General features: G+C 57.8%; 1 protein-coding gene across 1 annotated transcript; it reads left to right on the forward strand.

Annotated features, from left to right (window-relative positions):
• Positions 1-1,799: 1,799 nt before the first annotated feature.
• On the forward strand, positions 1,800-24,780 carry SDR42E2 (short chain dehydrogenase/reductase family 42E, member 2). The gene is made up of 12 exons (XM_055136798.1): positions 1,800-1,929; positions 2,194-2,420; positions 4,157-4,252; positions 7,493-7,550; positions 8,775-8,893; positions 9,339-9,414; positions 13,944-14,026; positions 15,428-15,565; positions 16,070-16,135; positions 16,760-16,823; positions 20,842-20,915; positions 24,541-24,780. The coding sequence occupies exons 1-12, from the start codon at positions 1,800-1,802 to the stop codon at positions 24,778-24,780; spliced, it is 1,371 nt and encodes a 456-aa protein (XP_054992773.1).
• Positions 24,781-25,167: the final 387 nt, after the last annotated feature.

Here is a 25,167-nt window from a genome sequence, read left to right on the forward strand (position 1 = left end):
AGGATTTTGCCCCAGGAGTCACCAAGGAAACGGGTCAAAGGCAGAGTCCCTGGCTCAGTCACATCCACTGTCCCTGACGGGGGCCAAGGGCTCCACTCCGAACCCCTTCCCGTTTACCCATGTGGTGGCTCAGGCTTGGGGTGACCCCACACCCCGACCGTGGCTGACTCCCTGCAGACTGTGGGAGCTGGCGGGTAGGTGTGACCCTGCCCCCCTCAGAACTCTGGAGGGTGGGACGCAGCCGAAGGAGGAGAGAGGGCAGCTCTGGTGGGCCGTTGTGAACATCTTTGTTCCCACCCCCCCACGCCCACTTCATGTCTCAGTCTAAGGGACAGAGGACCCCCAGCCCCCACTTAGACTCAGATGCTGCTCAGATGAACTGGGGTGGGGCCCGGAGGGGGGTTGGCCTGACTCTGGGGGTCTGTGTCCGTGGCTACAGAAGAGCCCCAGGTGGGGGGAGCAGGAGGGGGCGGGGACAGTGACTGGCAGCCTGGGATGAGGAGCTTACCGGGTCTTGGGTAGAACTTGGGGTGGTGCCATCATCTGTGCTTCTGGTGTGGGGGTTCCTGGATGAACCAGAGGCTGCAGGAGTCAAGGTGGGAGGGGGGTACCTCATCTGGAATGGCGTGGGAGCCCCCAGGACACAGAGCACCGCTGGATTGGGCTCCCTGGGACTCCCTCATCTTCCTCTCCTCCTCCTCCTCCTCGTCTCTCATGCTCCTCTCTCCTGGAAGCCTTCCAGGTCCCCACATCCCAGACTTCTCAAACCCGGGGCTCCCCTGGGTGTGTCCCAGCTGTCTTCCCCCAGGGCTGTGTAGAGACTGGTCCGGAAGTTGGGAGTGTTTGGGGTCAATCTCAGCCAGGCACTGTGATTTTTGAGCCTCAGTTTCCCCAGCTATGAAATCCAGGGCCCAACTGTCTGGAGTCCCAGTCCCCTTCCTTGGCTGTTCTGAGATTTAGAAAGGGGCAGGCTTCCTGGGAACTCGGGCTCTCGGTCTCCCGTCCGGAGTTCCCAGGGCCCTGACCAGAGCGGACAGTCCCTGAGTTCGAGGCAGTTTGAGGATCAAGCCGTTGCTGCTGCATTTTTTTTTTTAATAAGAAAAGTTTATCAGAAAGTAGAAGAGAAAAGAAAAACCGGAAAGGAGCTTAGTTAGGATCAAGCTTCTTTTTTTTCCCCTTTTTTTTCGGGGGGGGGAACCACACCGGGTGATACACAGGTGTTACTCCTGGCTCTGCACTCAGGAATTACTCCTGGCAGTGCTCAGGGGACCATATGGGATGCTGGGAATCAAACCCAGGTCGGCCGCGTGCAAAGCAAACGCCCTACCCGCTGTGCTATCACTCCAGCCCCAGGATCAAGCTTCTTAAGCTGTGGGTTTAAAACCCCGTGTGGGGTCGCCTCACTGAAGGGGGCTGGTGTAAGAAGTTTGGCAACAGTAAATGGTTTCTGAACAGGCAGCGACCAAAAGTTAACTCCAGGGCCGGCAACAGAGTAGAGCAGATAATGTGCTTGCCTGGCACACAGCTGACCCCGGTTTGATCCCTGACATCCCGACTGGTCCCCCGGGAGTAAGCCCTGAGCACAGTGGGGTGCAGCCCCATACTCCCCAGCCCACCCCCCCAAATTCAGAATCAGTGTTAGGAACCTGGGAGTTTGTGACAGGGCTCGCCCAGGTTCCATGTCTCAGCAAAAAGGGGTCATGCGTGGAAAGAGTTTCAGGGACGGCGCTATGGATTGTTCTTTCTTCTGTTTTCACGCACAGGGGGCCGGCTCGTGAGTCCGCATGGCTCGGTAGAAGATGAAGCCCGCCCCAGCAGGCCCCGCCGCCGAGGCCTGCAAAGGTGCAGGACAGGGCGACAAGAGCTGCCCCGTCTGCCAGGCCTGGGGAGAGGCCCCGGGCCCCGGCGCCAAGTCAGCGCCTGCGCCAGGCCCGGCTGTGACTCTCAGTCCTGGCCCGGGGCCTGCTTCCACTTCGGGTTCCGGATCAGGACCCGGGGCTGTGCCCGGCCCGAGGCCCGAGTCTAGCCCGGCGCCGAAGCCGAGCCCCGTTCCAGGCCCCGAGTCCCGCTCTGCTGCCGTGTCTGGATCCGGCCCAGGGGCCAGTGCTGGGCCCAAACCCGCACCTGGTCTGGCAGCGGCGCCAGGAGCTGGGTCCGTAGCTGAGCCCAGAGCTGCGCCATTGCCCGGGCCAGCGGCAGGGACCGGGCCCAAGCCCAGCGCGCCGACGACAGTCCCAGCACAGCAGAAAGCGCAGAGCACACCGCGACAGGCCCCCCGGCAGAAGGTCCTGGTGACGGGGGGAGGAGGATACCTGGGCTTCAGCCTGGGCACCAGCCTGGCCAGCAGCGGCACTTCCGTCACCCTGCTCGACCTCCGCAGACCCCAGTGGGAGCTGCCTCCAGGGACCGAGTTCATCCAGGTGCAGTGACGGGGGTGGTGTCCCGCGTGGACCTAGTTGAACAGCGCTGAAGAACACGGGCTCGAGGCATCCGAGTGTTTTAAGTGCCTCCTCTGGGTCTGTTGTCTCTTATCTGGGCATCTGTGGCTACAGGCGCCACCTCTCTGAGACTCATCCATAGTGAGAGGACACGAGTGACACAGGCTCCACAGGGGCCTCCTGCATGGGTTGGTGAGGTCAGCCACAGGAAACAGTGAGCAGAGCCCTTGGGCAGAGAGCCAGACCCGAGGCCAGTGGTGATGATGATGGTGACAGTGGGGATGGTTGTGATGATGGTGACAGTGGGGATGGTTGTGATGATGATGGAGACAGTGGGGATGGTTGTGATGATGATGGTGACAGTGGGGATGGTTGTGATGATGATGGTGACAGTGGGGATGGTTGTGAGGATGGTGATAGTGGGGATGGTTGTGATGATGATGGAGACAGTGGGGATGTTTGTGATGATGGTCTCAGTGGGGATAGTTGTGATGATGATGGTGTCAGTGGGGATGGTTGTGATGATGATGGTGACAGTGGGGATGGTTGTGATGATGATGGAGACAGTGGGGATGTTTGTGATGATGGTGTCAGTGGGGATGGTTGTGATGATGATGGTGACAGTGGGGATGGTTGTGATGATGGTGACAGTGGGGATGGTTGTGATGATGGTGACAGTGGGGATGTTTGTGATGATGGTGTCAGTGGGGATGGTTGTGATGATGATGGTGACAGTGGGGATGGTTGTGGTGATGATGGTGACAGTAGGGATGGTTGTGATGATGGTGACCTTGGGAATGTTGTGATGATGGTGACAGTGGGGATGGTTGTGATGATGGTGACAGTGGGGATGTTTGTGATGATGGTGTCAGTGGGGATGGTTGTGATGATGATGGTGACAGTGGGGATGATTGTGATGATGGTGTCAGTGGGGATGGTTGTGATGATGGTGACCTTGGGGATGGTTGTGATGGTGGTGACAGTGATGGTGCTGATGGTGCTCATGGTGATGGCAGGGATAAGTGAAGACAGTGACAAGATGGTGACATGCTGCTGCTGTTGATAATATGATGGTGATGATAACAGTGATGGCGGTGGTAATAAAATGGTGATAGTGAGGATAGTGACAGTAGGGTAGTGATGAAGGGATGGTGATGATGGTGGTGCTGCGATCACAGCAATGGCGATGCTGGTGACGCCCAGTAGAATCAGATACAGTTGTAAGTCACTAAAGACTGGCTTACTTTTTTTGCCCTTTTTTGGGGGGGAGGGGGCACACCTCGTGATGCTCAGGGGTTACTTCTGGCTCTGTATTCAGAAATTGTTCCTGGCGGTGCTCAGGGAACCATACAGGATGCCTGGGACTGAACCCGGGTCAGCCGCATACAAGGCAAGCGCCTCAGCTGCTGTGCTATTTCTCCAGCCCAAATAGAAACGTGCCAGCAGGTGATCTCGTGTGTGCCAGCATCATCTAGTGTAGTCTCCCAGTCCCAGAGGGCACAGCTGCCTTTACCTCTGGGCTGTGTCGCATAGCTTACCGGGACCACTGTCAAATATGCGGTCTGAGGTTGACAACCTCAAGGGAGCCGTGATGGCAGTAAATCCTGCCCCATAACCTTTATTGACCCTTCAGACACTCAACCCAGGTGGGTCGGGGACCAACTTTGGGGCTGAGCAGGACTCAAACCTCCATGAGCTGCCTCCGCCTTCCATTTCAGGCCGACGTGAGGGATGAAGAAGCCCTGTACCGCGCCTTCGAAGGGGTGGACTGTGTCTTCCATGTGGCATCCTACGGCATGTCTGGGGCTGAGAAGGTAAGTCTTCTCCTGCAGGGGACAGTGGGGCTCAGGTCCTGGCTCTGCCCACCACATCCCTTCATGTCCAAACATTTATTATTATTATTATTATTATTATTATTATTATTATTATTATTTCTTTTTGGGCCACACCCGGCAATACTCAGGGGTTACTCCTGGCTCTGCACTCAGAATTACTTCTGGTGGTGCTTGGAGGACCATAAGGGATGCTGGAGATTGAACCCAGGTTGACCACGTGCAAGGCAAATGCCCTCCCTGCTGTGCTATTGCTCTGGCCACACCACGCTTTTATTATTATTATTATATTATTGATTTGGGGGCCACACCTGGTGATGCTCAGGGCTTTCTCCTGGCTCTGAGCTCAGGATCACTCCTGGTGGGTTCTAGGGACCATGTGGGGTACCAGGGATCGAACCTGGGTCAGCTGCATGCAAGGCAAATGCCCTCCCGACTGGTACTGTCACCTCTCAGCCTTTATTCTTCTTCACTGACTCCAGTTGGACTCCTTCCGGTCTCCATTTCCGTCCCTGGGACCCGAACTTGCTCCGTCTCTCCAGACTGAGCCTCTCCAAGCCTCTAGCTTGGTCCCTATCTCGCGCATGCGCACCGTGGGCCCTGGAAGTCCCTCTTGTCTGTTTAAACACTACAGCGCTGTTTACAACAGCAAGTTGCAGGAACTCAATGATGTGCCTGTAAGACGCAGGACTGTGTGAGGAAACGGTGGTGACGCCACACAGGGTCCGTCCCTGAAGCCGTCAAACGCGTTAAGTGGGCGCAGGATCACGTCCCAGGTGCTCAGAGTCTGGTATCCCGGACTCCTCTTGCTGCTGCTGTTGTTTTAAAGGCAAGGCAGGACCCAGGAGCTCCTTTAAGTACTTGAGTACCTGACTAACATGTCCAGATCCCAAGTCCAACCTCCGCCACAATCTGACTCCCGGAGCACTGCTAGGTGTGACCCTGTTAAGAAAAAAAAAAAATGTAGAGAGGAGCTGAGAGGTAACGACGTGGTGGTCAGCGCACAGGCCTGGCACGTGCTCAGCCAGGGACCAGTTCCCAGCACCCCCTGGTCCCCCAGCATCACCAGGCACAGCAGTGGGGGACCCCAGCACTGCTGGTGGGGGCAGGTATCCCCAGCTCTGCAGGTCCGACAGCTCCACGTCGTCAGGCCTGTGCACTGAACCAGTGGCACAGTTGGTCAAGAATTACCAGTGGGACCCCCGACTCCTAGCACTGCTTGGGAGAGCCCCCTCTTTTTTTTTTTTAAAGGCACCAATATTTTCATCCACAGCTATGTGCTAATGACATAGATTAGCTCAGAAATGCTGAGCTCGAGAAACTGGGGAGTGATAGAACAACGGGGAAGGCATTTGCCTGGCACGTGCCTACCCAGGTTTGATCCTCCCATTCCCTAGGGTGGCCTGGGCACTGTCAGGAGCGATCCCTGAGTGCAGAGCCAGGAGTAACCCCTAGCATTGACAGATGGGATTCAAAAAGCAAAGAAAGGAAGGAAGGAAAGAAACAGGGGGGGCTGGAGCGATAGTACAGCAGGTAGGGCGTTTGCCTTGCACGTGGCCGACCCAGGTTCGATTCCCAGCATCCCATAGGGTCCCCTGAGCACTGCCAGGAGTAATTCCTGAGAGCATGAGCCAGGAGTAACCCCTGTGCATTGCTGGGTGTGACCCAAAAAGAAAAAAGAAACAGAGAGAGAGAGAGAGACAGAAACTGGTAGCAGAGGTCGCTTCAGATAGGGCTCGGCTAGGGGTGGGAGTGGGATGGGAAGATGTTGAGTCAGAAGTGTGTACTTCTGACACTGTTGGAATTGTTTTCAGCCTTGTGATCACAAACTATCACTATTGACACGCTGACACCGGTGGCTGGAGAAATACTACAAGCGGGTAGAGCACTTGCTCGGCACCCCAGGCCCCGTCTGGTCTCCCAAGCTCTGCCAGGCCGAGTTCTCAGCACAGGGCCAGGAGTGAGTCCTGAGCACCACCAAATGTGGAGGGAAAATAAAAGACAAAAACATTGACAGCAGTGCTACAATTTGTGTTAACTGCATTCAAGTGTGAGGGGGGGGGAAATATTGACAGCAGTGCTACAGTTTGTGTTAACTGCATTCAAGTGTGATGGGGGAAAAGATATTGACAGCAGCACTACAATTTGTCTTAACCACATTCACGTGTGGGCGCTGGCAGTGTGCACCAGTATCGGTGTGTTGAACAAAGACGAACGTGGAGCCAGAGGACTAGTACCGTGTGTAGGGCATTTGCCTTGCATGAAGCCAACCTAGGTTTAATTCCCGGTGCCACGCACAGTTCCCCAGGCTCCGCCAGGAGTGACCCCTGAGCACCATCAGGTGTGGCTAAAAAATAAATACAATACAGAAAAAAATACAGTTGGGGGCCAAAGAGCTGGTACAGGGGTTAGGATACTTCCCTTGCACGCAGCCAAGCCTGGTTGTTCCCCAATACCACATGGCTCCCCGGGCATCAGCACCTGGCAGCTTGGAGGCCCCCAGCACCGCTGGGGTAACCCCTGGCACCGTGGGCCTGACCAGCACCATGTCCCCCGGCCCTCACTTTGGACCAGTGGCCCAGCTGGCTGAGAATCACCAGGAAGGGCCCCGGGCCTGCATGGCAATGCTTGGGAAGTTTCCCCCCACCCAAGAAAAAAAAACCTGAATAAATAGAACTGAAAAGTTAATATAAACCCCCTGCTTGGGGCTACAAAGATAGTACAGAGGGTCAGGTGCTGGCCTTGCATGCCGCTGACCCAGGTTCCATCCCGTACGGTCCCCCAAGCATCACCAGGAGTCACTCCGGAGTGCAGAGCCAGGAGCAAGCCCTGAGTGCCGCTGGGTGTGGCCCCCAAACCGAAACAAACGAAAAGCCCTGCTCCTGCGAGGCAGATGCAAAGGCCTCCCCTAGCTCTGGCTCCCACACCGGGCATGGTGGCTGCTTCTGTTTTCCATACCCCAGCCCCTCAGTAGGGGGCGCTGCTGTGGCCCTCCTCCTGAGGGGTCTTCCTTCATCTGCTTCCTTCACCAGCAGGCTCTGCCCTCCCTTTCCAGACTGAGGCGCTAAGTCAGACGGGCGTGCTGTCTCCCTGGAGAGCTGGAACCCAGCGCCTTCGAGCTGGCCATTCGGCACCCGCCAAAGGCAGCCTTGGCAGCGACAGGCCTGCGGTGGGGCTGTGACCTTTGAACTGTGACTTTGCCACCTCGCTCTTGTCTTTTAGCTACAGAAAGAGCAGATTGAGTCCATAAATGTCGGCGGCACCAAGCTAGTGATCGATGGTAGGCACGGAGATGAGTGTGACCCGCTGTGTGTGTCTTGCTTGCCTCCCCTCTCTGCCACCAGCTGCACTTGGGGACCGACCCCACACCCACCCCCCAGCTTTGCCTGGGGCAGTCAGGGACTGCCTCAGCACCCGGGGACCCAGGGGCCAGGATTTGCACGTAGAGGTGGGGGGTCTGGAAAGTGGCTAATTGCCCGAAGGATGACCCCTCTTTGGCCTCTGGTCATGTCCTGCACCCCGTGTTCTCTGACTCTCGGTGTGTTTTCTGTGAGACTTTCATCCGGCCCACTGCTGGCTAAGGCGCCCAGGGCACACAGCCCCTTTGAGGAGGAGGGAAGGTGGGGAGGCCCGTCCGTCTGTCCTTCCCTCCAGAGCAACTTGCTCAGGGAGGGTCTGGGCTGGGATGTGGGGGCAGGGGGAACAGGGGTGGGGAGAACAGGGGCGGGATGGTGGGGACTGTGTCCAGGCCAGTGGATTCGCCTGAGGAAGCACAGTGGGCACCTCTGAAGCCAGCAACCTGATTACAATAATCCAGTGTGTGTGGCTGTGTTATGTGTGCCTCTATGTTGTGTTTGCCTGTGTGTGTTTATGCATGTTGTCTGTGCCTCTGTCATGTATATGTGTGTGCGTGCCTGTGTGTGACCATGCATGTGTGCATGCCTATCTGTGACCATGGATGCCTGTTGTGTGCATGTGTGGTGCCTGTGTGTGACCATGCATGCCTGTTGTGTGTATGTGTGCATGCCTATGTGTGATCGTGGGTGCCTGTTGTGTGTATGTGTGCATGCCTATGTGTGATCATGGGTGCCTGTTGTGTGCATGTGTGCATGCTTATCTGTGACCATGGGTGCCTGTTGTGTGCATGTGTGGTACCTGTGTGTGACCATGCATGCCTGTTGTGTGTATGTGTGCATGCCTATGTGTGATCATGGGTGCCTGCTGTGTGCATGTGTGCATGCCTATGTGTGACCATGGGTGCCTGTTTTGTGCATGTGTGGTGCCTCTGTGTGACCATGCATGCCTGTTGTGTGCATGTGTGTGCCTGTTGTGTGCATGTGTGGTACCTGTGTGTGATCATGCATGCCTGTTGTGTGCATGTGTGTGCCTGTTGTGTGCATGTGTGGTGCCTGTGTGTGACCACGTGTGCCTGCATTGCATGTGCACGTGTGCATGCAAGTGCATGTGCTGTGCGGACGGGTGGGTGTGCGCTCCCGTCCTGCAGTCTGTGTCCGCCGCCGGGTTCCGCGGCTCGTCTACACCAGCACGGTCAACGTGGCCTTCGGCGGGAAGCCCATCGAGCAGGGCGATGAGGACTCAGTGCCGTACTTCCCCCTGGAGAAGGTGCCCGGGGAGGGCGGGGCGGGTGGCACCCACCTCACAACCCAGGGTGACTCCCAGGCAGCCCCCGAGCTGCAGGGCAGGGGCTAGGGGAGGGGCGCTGGCGTCAGGTCAGTGGGGCCATTTTCCACCCAGGACCTCAGTTCCTCCCAGCTGGCTTCATCTGGCCCCAAACATGTGGGGACTGAGGGCCAGAGCTGTGACCCCCTCACTGGCCCCCCGCACGTGCCGGTCTCCATCCCTGCGTGCTGGGGCCGGGGTTCTGCCTCTGCCCTTCTCTGCCGGGGACCCACCCGAAGGGGCAGGAGGTACAGGGGGCGCCCTGCCGTCCTGCCTCTTGGGTGTCCCCAGAGTCCAAAGTCTCTGTGGCCAAAAGCAAAGGGGCAGAGTGTGCGGGCAGGACTGGCCCGTGCTGCTGACCCCAGGGCCCCACCGCGCTGTCCCCCAGCACACGGACCACTACTCCCGCACCAAAGCCATCGCCGACCAGCTGACCCTCATGGCCAACGGAACGCCGCTCCCTGGTGAGTCCGCGGACACGAGTGCCCCCCTGGGGCCTCTCCATGTGTCCGTCTCCCCGTTGCTCAGCTGGGCTGCCCTCCAGGGGACAGGCCCAGGGCATGTATCTTGGGCAGGGGGACGAGGCCATCGAGTCTGCTCTCAGATCTTTGTTTGCTCCTTGGGGCCCTCATCTTGCAGTGCTCAGGGGCTCCTGCCCGCTCTGTTCTGGGGTCGTTCCTGCCAGTGCTCAGCGGTGCTGGGGGTGGAACTTGGCTTCCCTCGTGAGATGCCTCCTCTGACCCCAGAGCCTCTCTCGGGCCCCGGGCTGGCTCACTTCCCTGCCAGTAGGAGTGAATCGAGGGAGGCTCTTCTCCCTGAAAGAGCACTGCGTCATGAGCATAGAATTAGGAAGAGCTCTTTAAAGGGCCAGGTCAGGGCTCTGAAAGCTTCCCTGTCAGTCACTCCCAGGAAAAGTGACCATGCTGCTGCCCTGCCTCCCTGGTCTGAAAGTCCTGGTCTCTGGACAGGCGCCAGAGACCCCAGAGCTAAGGACGCGTGCAGGCCTGGGGGAGAAGTGGGTTCTAAGCCCGGCGAGGCTCTGTGATATACTCTTTTGTTTTGTTTTTGTCGTTTCTGTTTGTTTTGGCCCACACTGTGTGGTACCCGGGGCTACCGTTGGCTCCGTGCTCAGGGCTCACTTCCGGAGATGCTTGGGGGTGCTGCAGCGCTCCAGAGGTTGACTCTGGCCCACAAATGGCTGCTCCAGCCCTTTTTGTTGTCTCTGAAGCCCTTTGCCAGGATCTTGAGCTTTGTCCTTCTCCTTTTCCAGAATGAGTTTCTTTTTCTTTGTTTTTTTTTTTCTTTTTTCTTTTGGACCACACCCTGCGATGCTCCGGGGTTACCCCAGGCTCTGCACTTTAGAACCACTCCTGGTGGTGCTCAGGGTACCCTAGGGGATGCCAGAGATCACACCCAGAGTGGCAGCATGCAAGGCAAATGCCTTACCCACTGTACTATCACCCACCCACCCCAGCCCCCAGCCTGAGTTTCTTTATCTGGGGGTGATACTTCTATGGGAATAACATGCATGCTGGGTCTTTTGGGGGGGGCGGGGAATGAGTAGAGAGAATAGTACAGCTAGTAGGACTCTTGCCTTGCATGCAGCCAGCTCAGGTTTGATCCTCAGCACCCCACATGGCTCCCCAAACCAATCCCACCTGGTGTGGACCCCTCCCCCCCAAAAAAAATTCACACTGACTTTTTTTAATAGACAGCCCACATTTGTCAGTGTTTGCTACATGCCCCTCCCCCCACACCCCTTTATTTTATATATGAAAATCTCAGTAACTTCATGGCATCACCGGAGGCGAGACCCTTGGGGGTGGGGGGGGGTCTTCCTTTCCAAAGCCAGAACCTGTCTAGAGAAACTCCTTGCTACCCAGATCATCGCCATCCGCTTACCCCCCACACCCTGCCCTCACCCAAACATTTTGTCTAAAGCCAGGAGCCATGTGGATTTGGAGCCAAGAGCTACTGGAAATCAGGACGCCCTGGCAGAGGGTCGGGGGGTGGGGGGGCGTGTTTTGAAGGGTAGAGCCCGGGTCCTGCCTGCATGACCACCCCAGGTTTGATCCCTAGCACTGTGCTCCCCTCTGCACCCCACGGTCCCCACCCTAACGCTATCAGTGGCAATAGCCACGACTAAGAAAGCTCAGAGGCCAGGAGACAGTTCAGGGATCAGAGCCATGCCTAGCGGGCACTCAGCCTGGTGAGACTCCTGGTCCCCGAGCACTGAAGATGAGCAACACCGTGGCCTCAGGCCCTGGTCTGAACTACCTGGAAGCTCCCGCCTCCCCCAAAGAATCCCAGTTTCAGGGGAGAGTAGTGGCTGAGAGATTGGCTGTCTCCAAGCAAGGCTCCTAGTTGAACCTCTGGGGCTCTAACGCCAGATCCTGGGTGTTCCAGCAGGTGGCGCTGTAGCAGAGCTAAGCAGGTTCCTGACCTGGCTCCGTCCTGCTACAACTCCCAGGGCTGGGAGCGTTGGGGTGGGAAGCAGAGAAGGGGTGAGGGTGGGGGGTGGGTGGGTTTCCACACCTGACCTCGACCTCTGTGGAACAATTCTGCTGGGTTTTCCCAGAGAGCTGACCCCGTGCAACTAGATTGTCTCTCCACCTGGGACCTCCCAGCCACTGGCCCCAATAGCCTGCGGCCCAGATACCTAATCCTCTGGCTGAGAATTATTTATGCCAGAACCCCCAGCTTTCCGTGGTCAGCAGAGACATGGATACCTGGGCCTGGCCCCGCTGTGACGTGGCTGCCCAGTGCTCCACCAGCCAACCTCAGCTGCAACCTGACCCCCACCCTGCCCCGTGCCCAGGTGACCCCGGTTTAAAATAAGCTGCGGGCTGTGTGCTGGCAGGCTTACCTGATACCCTCCTTCCAGGAGCCCAGCCTCGGTCACCCGGGGTGACTTCGCTCCTGGGGTCCCCCGTCGTGCCACTGTACCCTCATGGCTGTGTGGGCGTGAGGGTGGGCGATGAGTCACTCCCGGCTGTGCCTGGGTCTTACTCCTGCCTTACACGATCTGTGTACCGGACTCACCCAAGCCGACCAGCTCATCCCTCTCACCAGTGGCTCCCTTGGCAGAGAACTTGGAAAGTCCTAGACAAGTTCTGCCCTGGCACAAGGGACCCTATTGATACAGAGCAGGGCGAGTTTGGGGAACGCCACCCTCACCCCCACTCCAGCAGGTGTGGTCCCCGTACCCGTCTTCTCCTTTCTCCCTTCCGGGTCTGGAAGTGACTCTGCCCCCACCACGTCTGGACACCCAGGCCTCAGGGTGTCCACAGAGCGAGGTGCTCTAGGGAAGGCGCATCCTTGGGCGCTTCCAGCCGTGAAACAGGGATGGGGCTGGAGAGAGAGCAGCTCGTGCCTTGCACGCACCCACCCAGGTTCAATCCCTAGCCCCAGATGGGGTTTCCTGAGCCCACCAGGAGTGATCCCCGAGCGCAGAGCCAGGCTGAAGCCCTGAGCACTGCTGGGTGTGGCCCCAAGACAACTGTCACTGTCACTGTCATCCCGTTGCTCATCGATTTGTTCAAGCGGGCACCAGTAACATCTCTCATTGTGAGACTTATTGTTACTTTTTTGGCATATTGAATATGCAATGAGTAGCTTGCCAGATTCTGCCATGCAGGTGCGATACTCTCAGTAGCTTGTTGGGCTCTCTGAGAGGAGCAGAGGAATCAAATACGGGTCAGCTGTGTGAAAGGCGAACGCCCTACCTCTGTGCTGAGTGCTGGAGCGATAGCACAGTGGGCAGAGTATTTGCCTTGCATGTGGCCGACCCAGGTTCGATTCCCAAAAGAACAACAAACATAAAATAGGAATCACTGGATTATTACTACCACCAAGGGTCTCCTTGAGGGAAAAATGCAGGTTGAGGTGCCAGAGAGACTGTCCAGGGGTGAAGTCACTTATTTGCCTTGCATGCTCCGGGCCCTGATTCAGATTCCAGCACCTCACAGAGTCCCCCCAGGACCACCAGGAGTCAGCCCTGAGCACAGAACCAGGAGTCAGCCCTGAGCACAGAGCCAGGAGTCAGGCCTGAGCACCATTAGGTGTGGCCCAACCGAAAATCGGAGCATCCTGGAGCTGGGCGCATGGCAGGACCTCGCTGAGGGCTGTCTCAGTTCTCATCTATTCATCAGGAAAATGAGAGGGAGCAGGGGCGGGGGAGGGCAGGGGGCATCATCAAATGGGCACAGCAGGCCCCGGGGGGTGCAGGAGTCACGTGAGCCAGGTCACCATGGAAATGCACCCCTCCCCCACCGCAGAGCCTGAGTCCTTGAGTGTGGTAGGAAGGATTTGCACCCGAAGCTCCGGATGCACCGTGCACGTGGGCGGTCTGGGCCTCCCCAAAGCCCTCCCGTCTGTCCCTTTACCCACGTGCAACTTCCTGCCCCTGGGCCTTCGCCGCCCACTCGCCTCCGTGTCCAGTGGCTGGTCCTGTCCCTCCTCAGTCCCGGTCCAGCTCACAGCTCACACCTCTGGGTCAGGTTGAGGTCTGCCTGGTCTGTGGCTGCCCCCTCTCACCCCCCCACCCCGTCTCCTCCTTTCCTCCCTCTCCCACTGCGTGTGTGATGACAGTTGCTCTGCCTCGCTGGGGCCCCCTTTATCTCTCTGTTTGCACCGGCTCCCTTTTCGGGCCGGGGAGGTTCGGAAGGACCCATCAAAGGAACCAAGAGACCCAGATTCAGCGGCTGCCACTTCCGCTACGGCAAGTCAAGTGCCCAGCAAACCCGCACAGGGCCCGGCACGTGCCCACCGCAGTCCTGGCCCCCTGTTGCTGGCCCGTGAGCACCCCCAGAGCAGGGCACTTCTTGGGCATCCCTGCCCCTCCGCAGTCTTCCTCGCAGGGCGCAGAGGGGGCGGGGAACGCGGCACTGCCCTGGGTGTGTTGAATGACTAGTGGAAAATAATGACCGGCCTGAAGGAACCCCAAAGGCCTGCCCCCCCCCTCCGCCACTGAGCACGCTCCCCTGTGCCCTAGGAGGAGGCATTCTGCGCACGTGTGTGCTCCGGCCCCCCGGGATTTACGGTCCTGAGGAGCAGAGGCACCTGCCCCGGGTGGCGGTAAGTTGTCCAGGCCCAGATCCACGCAGATGGGGCCTTCTGGCCACAGTCAGCACCTGTTGGGGGTGGGGGGGCAGCAATCTGAGCCTGGGACCCTGGGGCTGGCTGGGCCACTGCACCCCAGAACAGCTATGAGTGGGCACCGGACTGGTGGTGGCGATTCAGGGAATTCACCCCCACAGACATAGAACTGTGACCCCAGAAAGTAGAAGGGCTCATAAGCCCCCTCCAAGGAGGCTCATTGGGGGCAGAAGGATCTCCTGCAGAAGGGGTCTCTCCAGGGGCCAGCGATAGTGCAGCAGGGAGGGTGTTGGTCTTGCACACAGCCGACCCCGGTTCAATCCCCAGCACCCCAGATGGTCCCCCTGAACACAGCCAGAGTGAGCACAGCCAGGAGTGAGCCCCGAACTCAGAGCCAGGAGTGAGCCCTGAGCACAGAGCCAGGAGTGAGCCCTGAGCACAGAGCCAGGAGTGAGCCCTGAGCACAGAGCCAGGAGTGAGCCCTGAGCACAGAGCCAGGAGTGAGCCCTGAGCACAGAGCTGGGAGTGACCCCTGAGCACTGCCGGCTGTGGCCCGGGGCCCAGAGCAGGACTCCAATGGCCTTTGACTCGGTGCTCAGAATTCTCCCTGGCTGACCAGGGGATGGACACCACCGCCCCGTGGACACCATGCACTAAGGGCAGAAAAGAGGGTCAGAGGAGAAGCTGAGCACCTTCCAAGGAGGACCTGGCTGGGGAAGTCCAGGAGGGCTTCTGGAGGAAGTGGTCTCTGTTGCCTTTTGGAAAGAGCCAGAATTGACCAGGGAGGTGGAGGCAGAGGAGAAAAAAGCCAAGATGGGGAGAGGGAGGGAAACAGCGGGTCAGGGAGCCCAGTGGGGTGGAAAAGGCAAGAATCCGAGGAAGGGGGTGGGAGGGGTGGTTGGGTTGCAGGAGTCGGGGGGTGGGTGGGGGGGAGGCTAGAGCTGACCAGACCCTGAGCTGTGGGAGCTGGTCACTTTGCCCCAGAGTCCAGGGCACCTGGACTGTGCAGCAGAGAAGGAGTGAGGGTCTCTGTGACCCCGTTTCTGAGCAGGGGACACCCCTATCCGATATGGGACCTCAAAGGTGGATGCCCTGGGTGGGGCCGCATGAGAGGTGGGGGCGGAGATACTGAAAAAAGGTCCCTCTGGGGTTTGCATCCTGGGGCTCCACCTGGGTCCCTGAGAGCCTGGCACAGGAGGGTCTCCCAAGCCCCCCTGCTGCTGGTCTGAGCCCGGCGCCCCAGCCCAGCTGGGTTGAGAGAGAGAAAGGCGCCCGGGCGGGCAGGGCTGTGGGGGCGCCTTTGCCGGGGGAACTCAGGCCTCTGCAGGCTCGGACCCCTGTTCACACACTCCCCCATCCCACCTCCCCCCAACCCCCCAGGGCCACATCAAGAAGAGACTCTTCCTGTTCCGATTCGGGGACCGCCGGACGCGCATGAACTGGGTCCACGTGCACAACCTGGTGCGCGCGCACGTGCTGGCGGCCGAGGCGCTGACGGCCGCCAAGGCCCACGTGGCCGTGAGTCTCCTGCCGGCTGCCCCCGACGTGCCCGTCCCCTGGGCCCCTCTCCGGCTCACACCCAGCCTTTCCCCCCGGCTCAAGAGGGGAAATGGGGCGCAGGGCAGCGGGGTGGGCAGGGAGGGGGTCTCCTCGCATTGACCCTGTGGGATTTTGCTGGGGTGGGTTCCCTCCCCCCCCCCCCAAGCCGAGGTCAATGGGTGCCCAGCGCTTTGCATGGACCGTTGTCTCGATCTGCACAAATACAATCCAAGAGGGAGCCATGCTCGCCCCTCTGGGTGTCTCCCATAAGGAAATAGAGGTTCCGAGAAGTGAAGTGAGTGCCTCGAGGTCACCCAGCTAGTTGAGGTGGCAGCCCCAGATTCCTAGGTCTGTCCCCAGGACTCGGGACTGCTGGGTGCTCTCCAGTGGCTGGTCCAGAGAACAGAAGGACTGGGCAGCAGCTGGGGCCATGGGAAAGGGGACTCGTACCTGACCGCCCCTCTCCTCCTGTGTCCCCCTCAGAGTGGACAGGCGTACTACATCAATGACGGGGAGAGCGTCAACCTCTTCGAGTGGATGGCCCCGCTGGTACGTGCCCGGCTGCAAAGCATGTGCTCCAGCCCTTTGAATCATCTCCCCGGCCTCAAAGCTGATTTTTTTTTTTTGGAGGGGGGGACCCCAAGTGCTGCTGAGGACTGAGTCTCGAGGAGATGGTGTGGCCAGGCCCTGGGGTGCCAGGGATCACCGAAGCCACTCTGGCAGTGCTTGGGGAATCCACCTGGTGCCCTCTAGGGATCCACCTGGTAATGATCAGGGATCATTCAATGCCGAGGATCGAATCAGAGTCGGCTGCATCTAAGCCTGGGCCGTGATCCCTGTCCTGTCTCTCCGGCCCCCAGAGCTGATTTTTATTTGGGGACCACACCTGGCTGTACTCAGGACTCACTCCTGGCTCTGCATGCAGAGATCACTCCTGGTGGGGCTCCGGGGACCATTTGGGGTGCTGGGGATTGAGCCCAGGTAGGTCACATGCACGGCAAGCACCTACCTGTCTCTCAGGCTCTTTGGAGCTGATGTTTTTTTTTCCCCCTGTGGGGTTTCTGGGTGCAGGAAAGACAGAGGGAGGAAGAATTTTCACCTGGTGTTCCCGCAGGGTCCCGGGAACTGTGGCCCAGAGGGTCTGTTCTCATCTCGGGCCATGTCTCCTTACAGTTTGAGAAGCTGGGGTACAGCCAGCCCTGGCTGCAGGTGCCTACGTCCTGGGTCTACCTGACAGGTAAGGCAAGGGGCGTGTCTGTGAAACTCCTGGGCGGGGAGACAGCTCAGAGGGCCGGAGCAGCGGTCACTATGCGACTCCAGGAGGAGCAGCGGCTCCCGGCAATGCTGGAGGGGCCCCAGACACAAATCAGGGTTCACGCGTCACATCATTTCACACTCCAGCAAGGAGGCCAAGGGGAGTAGGCTGGGGGGCTTTTCATCCACTCTCGGGGTCCATCTGCTCCAGCCCCAGCCCCAAAGCAAGTGTCCCTATGGGGTGTGCCCCAAAGAAACGAAGGCAGATGTCTACACAAGCATTACACCCTCTCTCTCCTCACCCTCATCCCGGCCCCGCTGAAGCCCAACACGGCTGGAGACATAGTGCAGTGGGTAGGGCACTCGCCTTGCACCTGGCCCACCCGGGTGCAATCCCTGCAAAGGATGATTCCCGAGTGCAGAGCCAGGAGTAACTCTTGAGCGTGGCTGGATGTGGCCCCCCAAAATAAATAAATAACCCCCACCCCACTGGCCATGGGCTGTGGTCGGCCCCGTTCTAAAGATGAGGCCACAGGCCAGAGTGACAGAGTGTACTGACAGAGTGACAGTACAGCGGGCAGGGCAGTGGCCTTGCTTGTGGCCAACCCAGTTTGATCCCAGGCCCACATGGTTCCCTGAGCCTGCCAGGAGGGATCCCTGAGCACAGGGCCAGGAGTCAGCCCTGAACACTGCTGGGTGTGACTCAAAAACCAATTTTTTTTTCTTTTTGGGTCACACCTGGCAGTGCACAGGGGTTATTCCTGGCTCTGCACTCAGGAATTACCCCTGGCGGTGCTCAGGGGACCATATGGGATGCTGGGAATCGAACCTGGGTCGGCCGCGTGCCAGGCAAACGCCCTACCCGCTGTGCTATCGCTTCAGCCCCATAAACCAATTTTTTTTTAAAAATAAATCCACAAAGCCTCTATGGTGCCACTGTGGGCAGCAGGAAGAGCAAAAATCACACAAGGGCTGAGCTGACTCTAGAGTCACCCTGATGCCCTGAGACCCAGTAGGCATCGTGTCAGGGAAGATGCCAGGGAGGAGAGAGGGGCAGCCGAATGCTGAAGTGGAGGCTGCCTTTGGGCACACGGCCAGCGGCACACACAGGCCCTCCAGAGTCTCTCCTGGCCCCGAAGGTCACCCCCCCCCCGCCCACTCACCACAGACCCTCCTCTCCTGGCCTCCTTCCAGCGGGGCTACTGCACAGGTGACCATCCTCGGGGCACAGTGGCCCTCGAGTCAAAACTGTTAGGTCCCGGGGCTGGAGAGATAGCACAGTGGGTAGGGCGTTTGCCTTGCACGTGGCCTACCCGGGTTCGATTCCCAGCATCCCATATGGTCCCCCGAGCAACGCCAGGAGTAATTCCTGAGTGCAAAGCCAGGAGTAACCCCTGAGCATTGCCAGGTGTGACCCAAAAAATTAAAAAATTAAAAATAAAAAGAAAACAAAACTGTTAGGTCCCTAGAAAACCTAAAGTGGGCAGGTCCCCCAGTTACACACATAGCTCCGAAACTCACAGATTCTAGTCCCCTTCAGACGAACAACGCCAAGAAGAGCTAAAATATACTGGGCGCACAATCCCCCACGCCGTTGGCTACTCATGGCAAAATGCCTCACACCTAAGGGGCTGGAGTGATAGCACAGCGGGTAGGGCATTTGCCTTGCATGTGGCCGACCCGGGTTTGATCCCCGCCATCCCATATGGTCCCCCAAGCACTGCCAGGAGTAATTCCTGAATGCAGAGCTCAAGTAACCCCTGAGCATCGCTGAGTATGACCCAAAAGGCAAAAAAAAAAAGCCTCACACCTGAGAACCCCACACAGGCTCCCCAGTGAGTTCCCAGTCAGTGGCGAAATCTCTAACGATGAAACCCCAAACTCAGGGCATTCCTAAAATAACACTTCCACCAAAATCCGTCCTAAAGAGCCCGCTTCCCTCCCTCCCCGCAGCCATGCTCGGTGGCAGGGGTTTTCCTTTCTGACTTCGCTCAGCCTGACACCCTCCACATCCATCCACATAGCAGCAAGGAACTCTTTTTTTTTTTTTTTTTTTGCTTTTTGGGTCACACCCAGCAATGCACAGGGGTCACTCCTGGGTCATGCACTCAGGAATCACCCCTGGAGGTGCTCAGGGGACCATATGGGATGCTGGGATTTGAACCCGGGTCACCCTACCCACTGTGCTATCACTCCAGCCCCAGCAGCAAGGAGCTCTTATATCACTACAGCGCTTTACTCACACAAGGCTGTTCCATTCTCCATTGGCAGTGCTCCTAAGAGAGTGTCAATACCCGTGGGCAGTACCACTTTATACAGGAGGGTCCATCCAGATACAGGTTTGTACCATCACGTGTGGGCTCTACAAGAACCCAAGGACTATACCATCACTACTGGTCTTTACACGGAAATTGGACTTTAAAATTACCTATGGGCTGTACCAACGCACAGGACTATACCATTAACCTTTGGTGTTGCAAAACATATAGGGCTGGGGGCCGGAACGATAGCACAGCGGGTAGGGCGTTTGCCTTGCACGCGGCCAACCCGGGTTCGATCCCCGGCATCCCATATGGTCTCCCAAGCACCGCCAGGAGTGATTCCTGAGTGCAAAGCCAGGAGTAACCCCTGAGCAGCGCTGGGTGTGACCCAAAAAGCAGAAAAAAAAAAAAACCATATAGGGCTGTACCATTTCCTGTGGGCTCTATAACTTCACTCAGGTGGATACAGTAAGACACGTGGCTGTACCACTACCAGTGGGCTGTACCAATTCACATGAGATACCACAAGACATGAAGGTGTACCATCATGAGTGGGCTTTACCACCACACAAAGAATGTATCATCAATTTCATTTTTTTTCTCGAGCTCTTTGTTTTGTTTTATTTGGGGGTGGCACACCTGTCCATGCTCGGGGTTGACTCTTGGCTCTGCACTCAAGCAGTCACTCCTGGTGACCTCAGGGTACCCTAGGGGATGAGAGGGATTGAACCTGGCTCGCCCGTGTGCAAGGAGAGTGCCCTGCCCACTGTACTGTCTTTCTGGCCCCTGATTTTATTTTATTTTTTAATGTCTCTGGCTCTGTGGTTTTTTTTTTCTTTTATGGCCACACCTGGCAATGCACAGGGGTTACTCTTGGCTCTGCACTCAGGAGTCACCCCTGGCAGTGCTCAGAGGACCATATGGGATGCTGGGAATCGAACTCGGGGTGGCCATGTGCAAGGCAAATGCCCTATCTGCTGTACTATCGCTCCAGCCCCTCCATGGTTCTTAACCCTGACTGCACAGTAGAATCACCCAGAGACCTTTATTTATTTATTTATTTATTTATTTATTTATTGTTTATTTATTTATTTTGCCTTTTGGGTCACACCCAGCATTGCTCAGGGGTTGCTCCTGGATCTACACTCAGGAATTACTTCTGGCAGTGCTCGGGGGACCCTACGGGATGCTGGGGATTGAACTTGGGCCGGCCGCATGCAAGGCGAACGCCCTCCCCACTGTGCTATCGCTCCGGCCTGGGACCTTTTTTTTAGAGTACACAAAAGTGGGGCCAGGGAGATGGCGCAGGGCTGGAGCAGGCCAGGGGTGGAGCCCAGGGGGCTTTTTGTCATGCATGCATGAGCCCCTGTGCTGGCTCCCTGGCATGACAAAAGGAGAGTGCTGGGCACATGCTTTCATGCACCCCCATGAGCCAGTGTAGCCCTGGTGGTTCCCGGCATCTCCAGGTTCCAGCACTGAATGAACAGACCTGCACAGCCTGGTGGAGTCTCCCCAGGCTGCTAGGGAGCACTGTTTGAGAGTCCCCACGCCCCAAAGCAAATACATTACACAAATGCCTCAGCCACTCCTTGGACCAGCTCCATCAGCTCCGAAGCAGCGAGGGGCCGGTCAGACGAGGAGCGTCTGCACGGACTGGCGCTACTGAGGCAGGACTCTGGGAATGACTCCCTGCAGCTCCCAGGGCGCACAGCAGTCATCACTGGCCCTCTCTCCCCTCAGCCACCCTGATGGAGGGTCTGCACCTCGCCCTGAGGCCCCTCTTCAGCCTCCCGCCGCTGCTCACCCGGAGTGAGGTAAGCTAGCTGCTGCGGGCTGGGCTCTGTCGCCCCTTCCCTGCCTTCCTGGCCCTCCCCCCACCTCTGCACTGCTGCCACCCCTCAGTCACCGTATCTGGAAGCTGGTTTGGGGTCTAGAGTGAGATCCTGGGTAGTCAGCCCGACCTCTGGGCGTGTGCCGAGGCTTCTCCAGGGAGGGGCTTCAAGCTAGTGCCTCCTCCCCGAAGACCTTCCCTCCTCTATCAAGATCATCCCTCCTCCCCAAAGATCATCCCTCCTACCCCACGATCTTCCTTCCTCCCCTCAACATCATTCCTCCTCCCCCAAGACCATTGCTCCTCCCCCAAGACTTCCCCTCCTCTCCCAAGATCATCCCCCCCCTCCCCTCAAGATCGTTCTTCCAGGGCTGGAGAGATAGCACAGTCGGTAGGGCGTTTGTCTTGACCCGGGTTCGATTCCCAGCATCCCATATGGTCCCCTGAGCACCGCCTGGCGTCATTCCTGAGTGCAGAGCCAGGAGTAACCCCTGTGCATCGCCAGGTGTGACCCAAAAAAAAAAAAAAAGATTGTTCTTCTGTCCCCAAGACTGGCCCTCCTTCCCCAAGACGATCCAAGACCAAGGCCATTCCCCAAGACCAAGACCGGCCCTGCTCCTACGACACTGTCCCTCTTTCTCATCGTGTCACTCATGGCAGCTGATCTTCCCACCCAGCCTAGAACTGGTAGATCATGCAACCTTCAAGGGTTTTGAAAGCCACTTGCCACCAACCCTGTGTAGGGTGGAGAAGAAACCCGCCTCCCTTCTCTGGCTGGCCGGGCAATCAGTTTATCACCACATTAGTAGGAGAGAAGAACACATTGAACTACGCATCTGGGGAGAGCCTTGTGGGCGTGTACTGTAAAGCAAATGGGGCAAAATGAGCCTGTGTCAAGGAATGGGGTGGCGGCGGGGGTCCTAGGGCTTAAGGAGGTATCGCAAATGATGCAGACAAGATTCTCGGCAGTCAGTTTGCCCTGCCATGGACATGGGTTTCTTCATTAGAAAAAAAAATCCTGATAAAAATCTGGGTTCTGGGGGGCCGGAGCGATAGTACAATGGGAGGGCATTTGCCTTGTACATGGCTGACCTGGGTTCAATCCTCAGCATCCCATAGGGTCTCCCAAGCACCACCAGGAGTTAATTCCTGAGCGCAGAGCCAGGAGTAACCCCTGAGTATCACTGGGTGTGACCCAAAAGCAAAAAAAAAAAAAAAAAAAAAAATCTGGATTCTGTGGGACCAAAAATGGCCCTTTCACAGGACTGCAGGAGCCCCGAGTCCACCTCTAGTACCACCAGAAGGAACCCCCCAGTTCTGTACCAAGAGTACCCAGTTCTGTACCACTGGGTGTGCCTCCCCTCATTCCAGATAATATCCCCAACTTCCATTATTTTCCATAGTTAGGGCAGTTTCCATAGTGGGCAGTTTCCCACAAAGGTTGCAGGCCGGAATGAACCTCCGCTGAAAAGAATCCATGTGCCAAAGCCACGTGTCTGGAGAAGACTATCCAGCTGCCAATTCTTCCAACACACACACATGCATACACACACACACGCGCGCATGCGCACACACACACACACACACACACACACAGAGCCTGCTGGTTCTACACAGGTTGCTTCCACTCATAAATAATAAGTATATATTGGGGCCAGGATGCCAGTACAGTGCATAGTCCCTTGTGCACCACCAGGAGTAATTCCTGAGTGCAGAGCCAGGCGTACTTTTGGGTCATCCCTGAGCACTGCTGCGTATGGCTCCAACAGAGAATCATCATAGTGATGTGTTGAGAACCTACTCGGTAGAGAATATTCCCCACCAGGGGTGAGGAAGTGGTTCTTATTGGCACGTGCAGTGGAACGTACATATGCCATATGTTTATATGTATGTGTCCAGCAAAGGAGAGGCCTGTGACGGCAGGGATGCAACAGGGGGTGTCTGGGGACATCAGCCGAATCCTTCTCCGCTCTCTCGTGTGATTCTGATGCCCTGCTCAGTGGGGAGAAGCAAAGCGACTATAACCTTATTTCGTGATGAGAAACTCGAGTCAGGGGCTTGTCCGAGGCCACGCGAGTCCGGGAATGGCTTCCCACTCCCAGCTCAGAGCTCTCGGACTGAGGGTTGGGGGTCTCGGCGAGCAGCCGTGCCCTCTGCTCTGTCATCTGAGCCATCGGGCCAGCCGAGGAAGGAGGATGATGGCAAGGGTGAGCATGTGTTGAGTGGGGACCAGGTGCCAGGCCTGTCTCCTTTCCTTTTCTCTAAACTTCGTATCTTCCCTCACGCCCCGCTTACAGGGAAGGCGTGAGGGTGAGACATAACCTGCCCGTTCACTCCAGCAGCGGAGCTGGGACTGTCACCCAGGCCAGGTCGAAATGATTTTGAGCTGCGAGCTTGTGAAATGCTTCAGGAACCACCCACTCCCTTCCCTCTCCTCTCACCCTGGTAAATTGTCCCATCCAGCCACTGACACCCAGGTAGTTGGGGAAGTTTCTGGGCCTTGTGTGCTCTGGCGCCCTCTGCTGGCCAGTCTGAGACATGCCAACCAGCCGGCTAATAAGACTTTGGATGGTCTTTGTTGGAATTCGAATTCATCACACTGTGATAAGGTCTACACTGGGGGAAATAGTGGGCACACAGAAGGAACATGTAAACCAGCTCTGAGGAAGTTAGACTTCCAGAGGAGGTGGCATCTAAGCCTGAAGTCTGAGAATACTGTGTACCAGGGCCCTTTTTACCCAGCTTACAGGGGTAGGCTGAAAGGGTCCAGAACTGGTCTCCTTTCTTCCACAAGCATGCAAGACCAGGGCTGGGCCCAGAGTCTGCCTTGATGCCCTGGAAGTAGTGTTCCCTGCCCAGGATCCAGCTGAAGAACAAGAAAGGGAGAGATGCATCTGGGTGGGGGTGGGGAGTTATTCCCAGCCCGGCAATAGTAGGGAATAGAGGGGCTCTGCTGTGTGACCCGGGGCAAGTCACACCTTTCTGATCTTCCCTTTCTGATCTGCTGGTGGTAGCACCATTTCAGAGGATTCAGAGGGATTAGACCTAGAAAAGATTTAGCTGGAGTCGTGTTCAAAGTGAGTTCTGGAATTGAACTTGAAGCCTGGTGCGCCCCTGGGCCACGGGGAGAGGTGAGGAGACTCTGCAAAGTGATTCCTTCTCCCAGATTGAGCGTTTCTCTTCATGGGCACTGGCTCAAGCTTACGGGAGCTTGTCTGGCCTGGCGAGGTCTGGAGCAAAGGCTGGAGTGAAGCCTTCCTCCCACCCCAGAGGCGCACCCAGGCCACCAAGCAGCTATTGCAAAATGTGCCGCGACCGCCCAGGGTCCATTCCTCTGCTAGGCTCTGGAAGGGGACTGCAGAGGTGGGCGCCGGCAGTTAGAAGGTCATTAGATGCAGTAGAAATGTCCTGGGAGCCTCCTGGAGGAAGATGGAGAGGAGAGAAGGGTGGTCGTTCGTGGCAAGGGATCTCAGGAGCAAACCCCAGCGCCCGGCTCCTCCGATCTCGCTCGGGGAACGAGGGGAACGGCCCCCCCTACACACACACACACACACACACACACACACACACACACACACACACACACGCTGCCCCGCCTCTCCCCGCAGGTGTGCAGCGTGGCCGTGACGCACACCTTCCGGATCGCCAAGGCCCGGACCCAGCTCGGCTACGAGCCTGACCAGTTCAGCTTCGCAGACGTGGTGGAGCGCTACGTGCAGTCCACGCGCGGGCGGCGCCGCGGCTCCACGGCGCGGACGCTCCTGCTGCTGCTGCTCGGGCTCCTGCTGCTCCTGGGCCTGCTCGCCCTGGCCCTGCACTTCCTAGACCTGCAGCCGGCCGTCTTCTGACCGTAGCCGCCGACCGCACCTCCACGCGCCGGGCTCTGCCCCTACCCTCGGGTTCCGACACGCGGCTTCGCCTCGCCCTGCCCTGCCCCGCCGGCCTGGGGTAGGCCCCGCCCCATGACGGCCCCGCCCCTGCCACGCTTTCCTAGATTAGGCTCCGCCCCCGAGCCCCGCTGTTCCGGGTTAGGCCCTGCCCTCCTGTCCTGCTTTCCTGGGATAGGCCCCGCCCCTGCCCCGCTGTCCTGGGGTAGGCCCCGCCCTCGTGCTCTGCTTTCCTGAGGTAGGCTCCGCCCCCACTCTGGCCCCGCCCCCTATCCCGCTGTCTTGGTTAGACTTCGGCCCCGCCCCCTCTCCGCCCTCACTTCCTGGTCTTGCTTCTAGTTTCGCCCT

Source organism: Sorex araneus, chromosome 4 (assembly GCF_027595985.1).
Source record: "Sorex araneus isolate mSorAra2 chromosome 4, mSorAra2.pri, whole genome shotgun sequence".
NCBI classification, from domain to species: Eukaryota; Metazoa; Chordata; class Mammalia; order Eulipotyphla; family Soricidae; genus Sorex; species Sorex araneus.

Coding starts and splice junctions, on each gene's coding strand:
- SDR42E2 (XM_055136798.1), top strand. CDS start 1,800: ATGAAGCCCGCCCCAGCAGGCCCCGCCGCCGAGGCCTGCAAAGGTGCA. Junction 1,930..2,193: donor CAAGTCAGCGCCTGCGCCAG/GCCCGGCTGTGA, acceptor TGCCCGGGCCAG/CGGCAGGGACCGGGCCCAAG. Junction 7,551..8,774: donor CACCAAGCTAGTGATCGATG/GTAGGCACGGAG, acceptor CCCGTCCTGCAG/TCTGTGTCCGCCGCCGGGTT.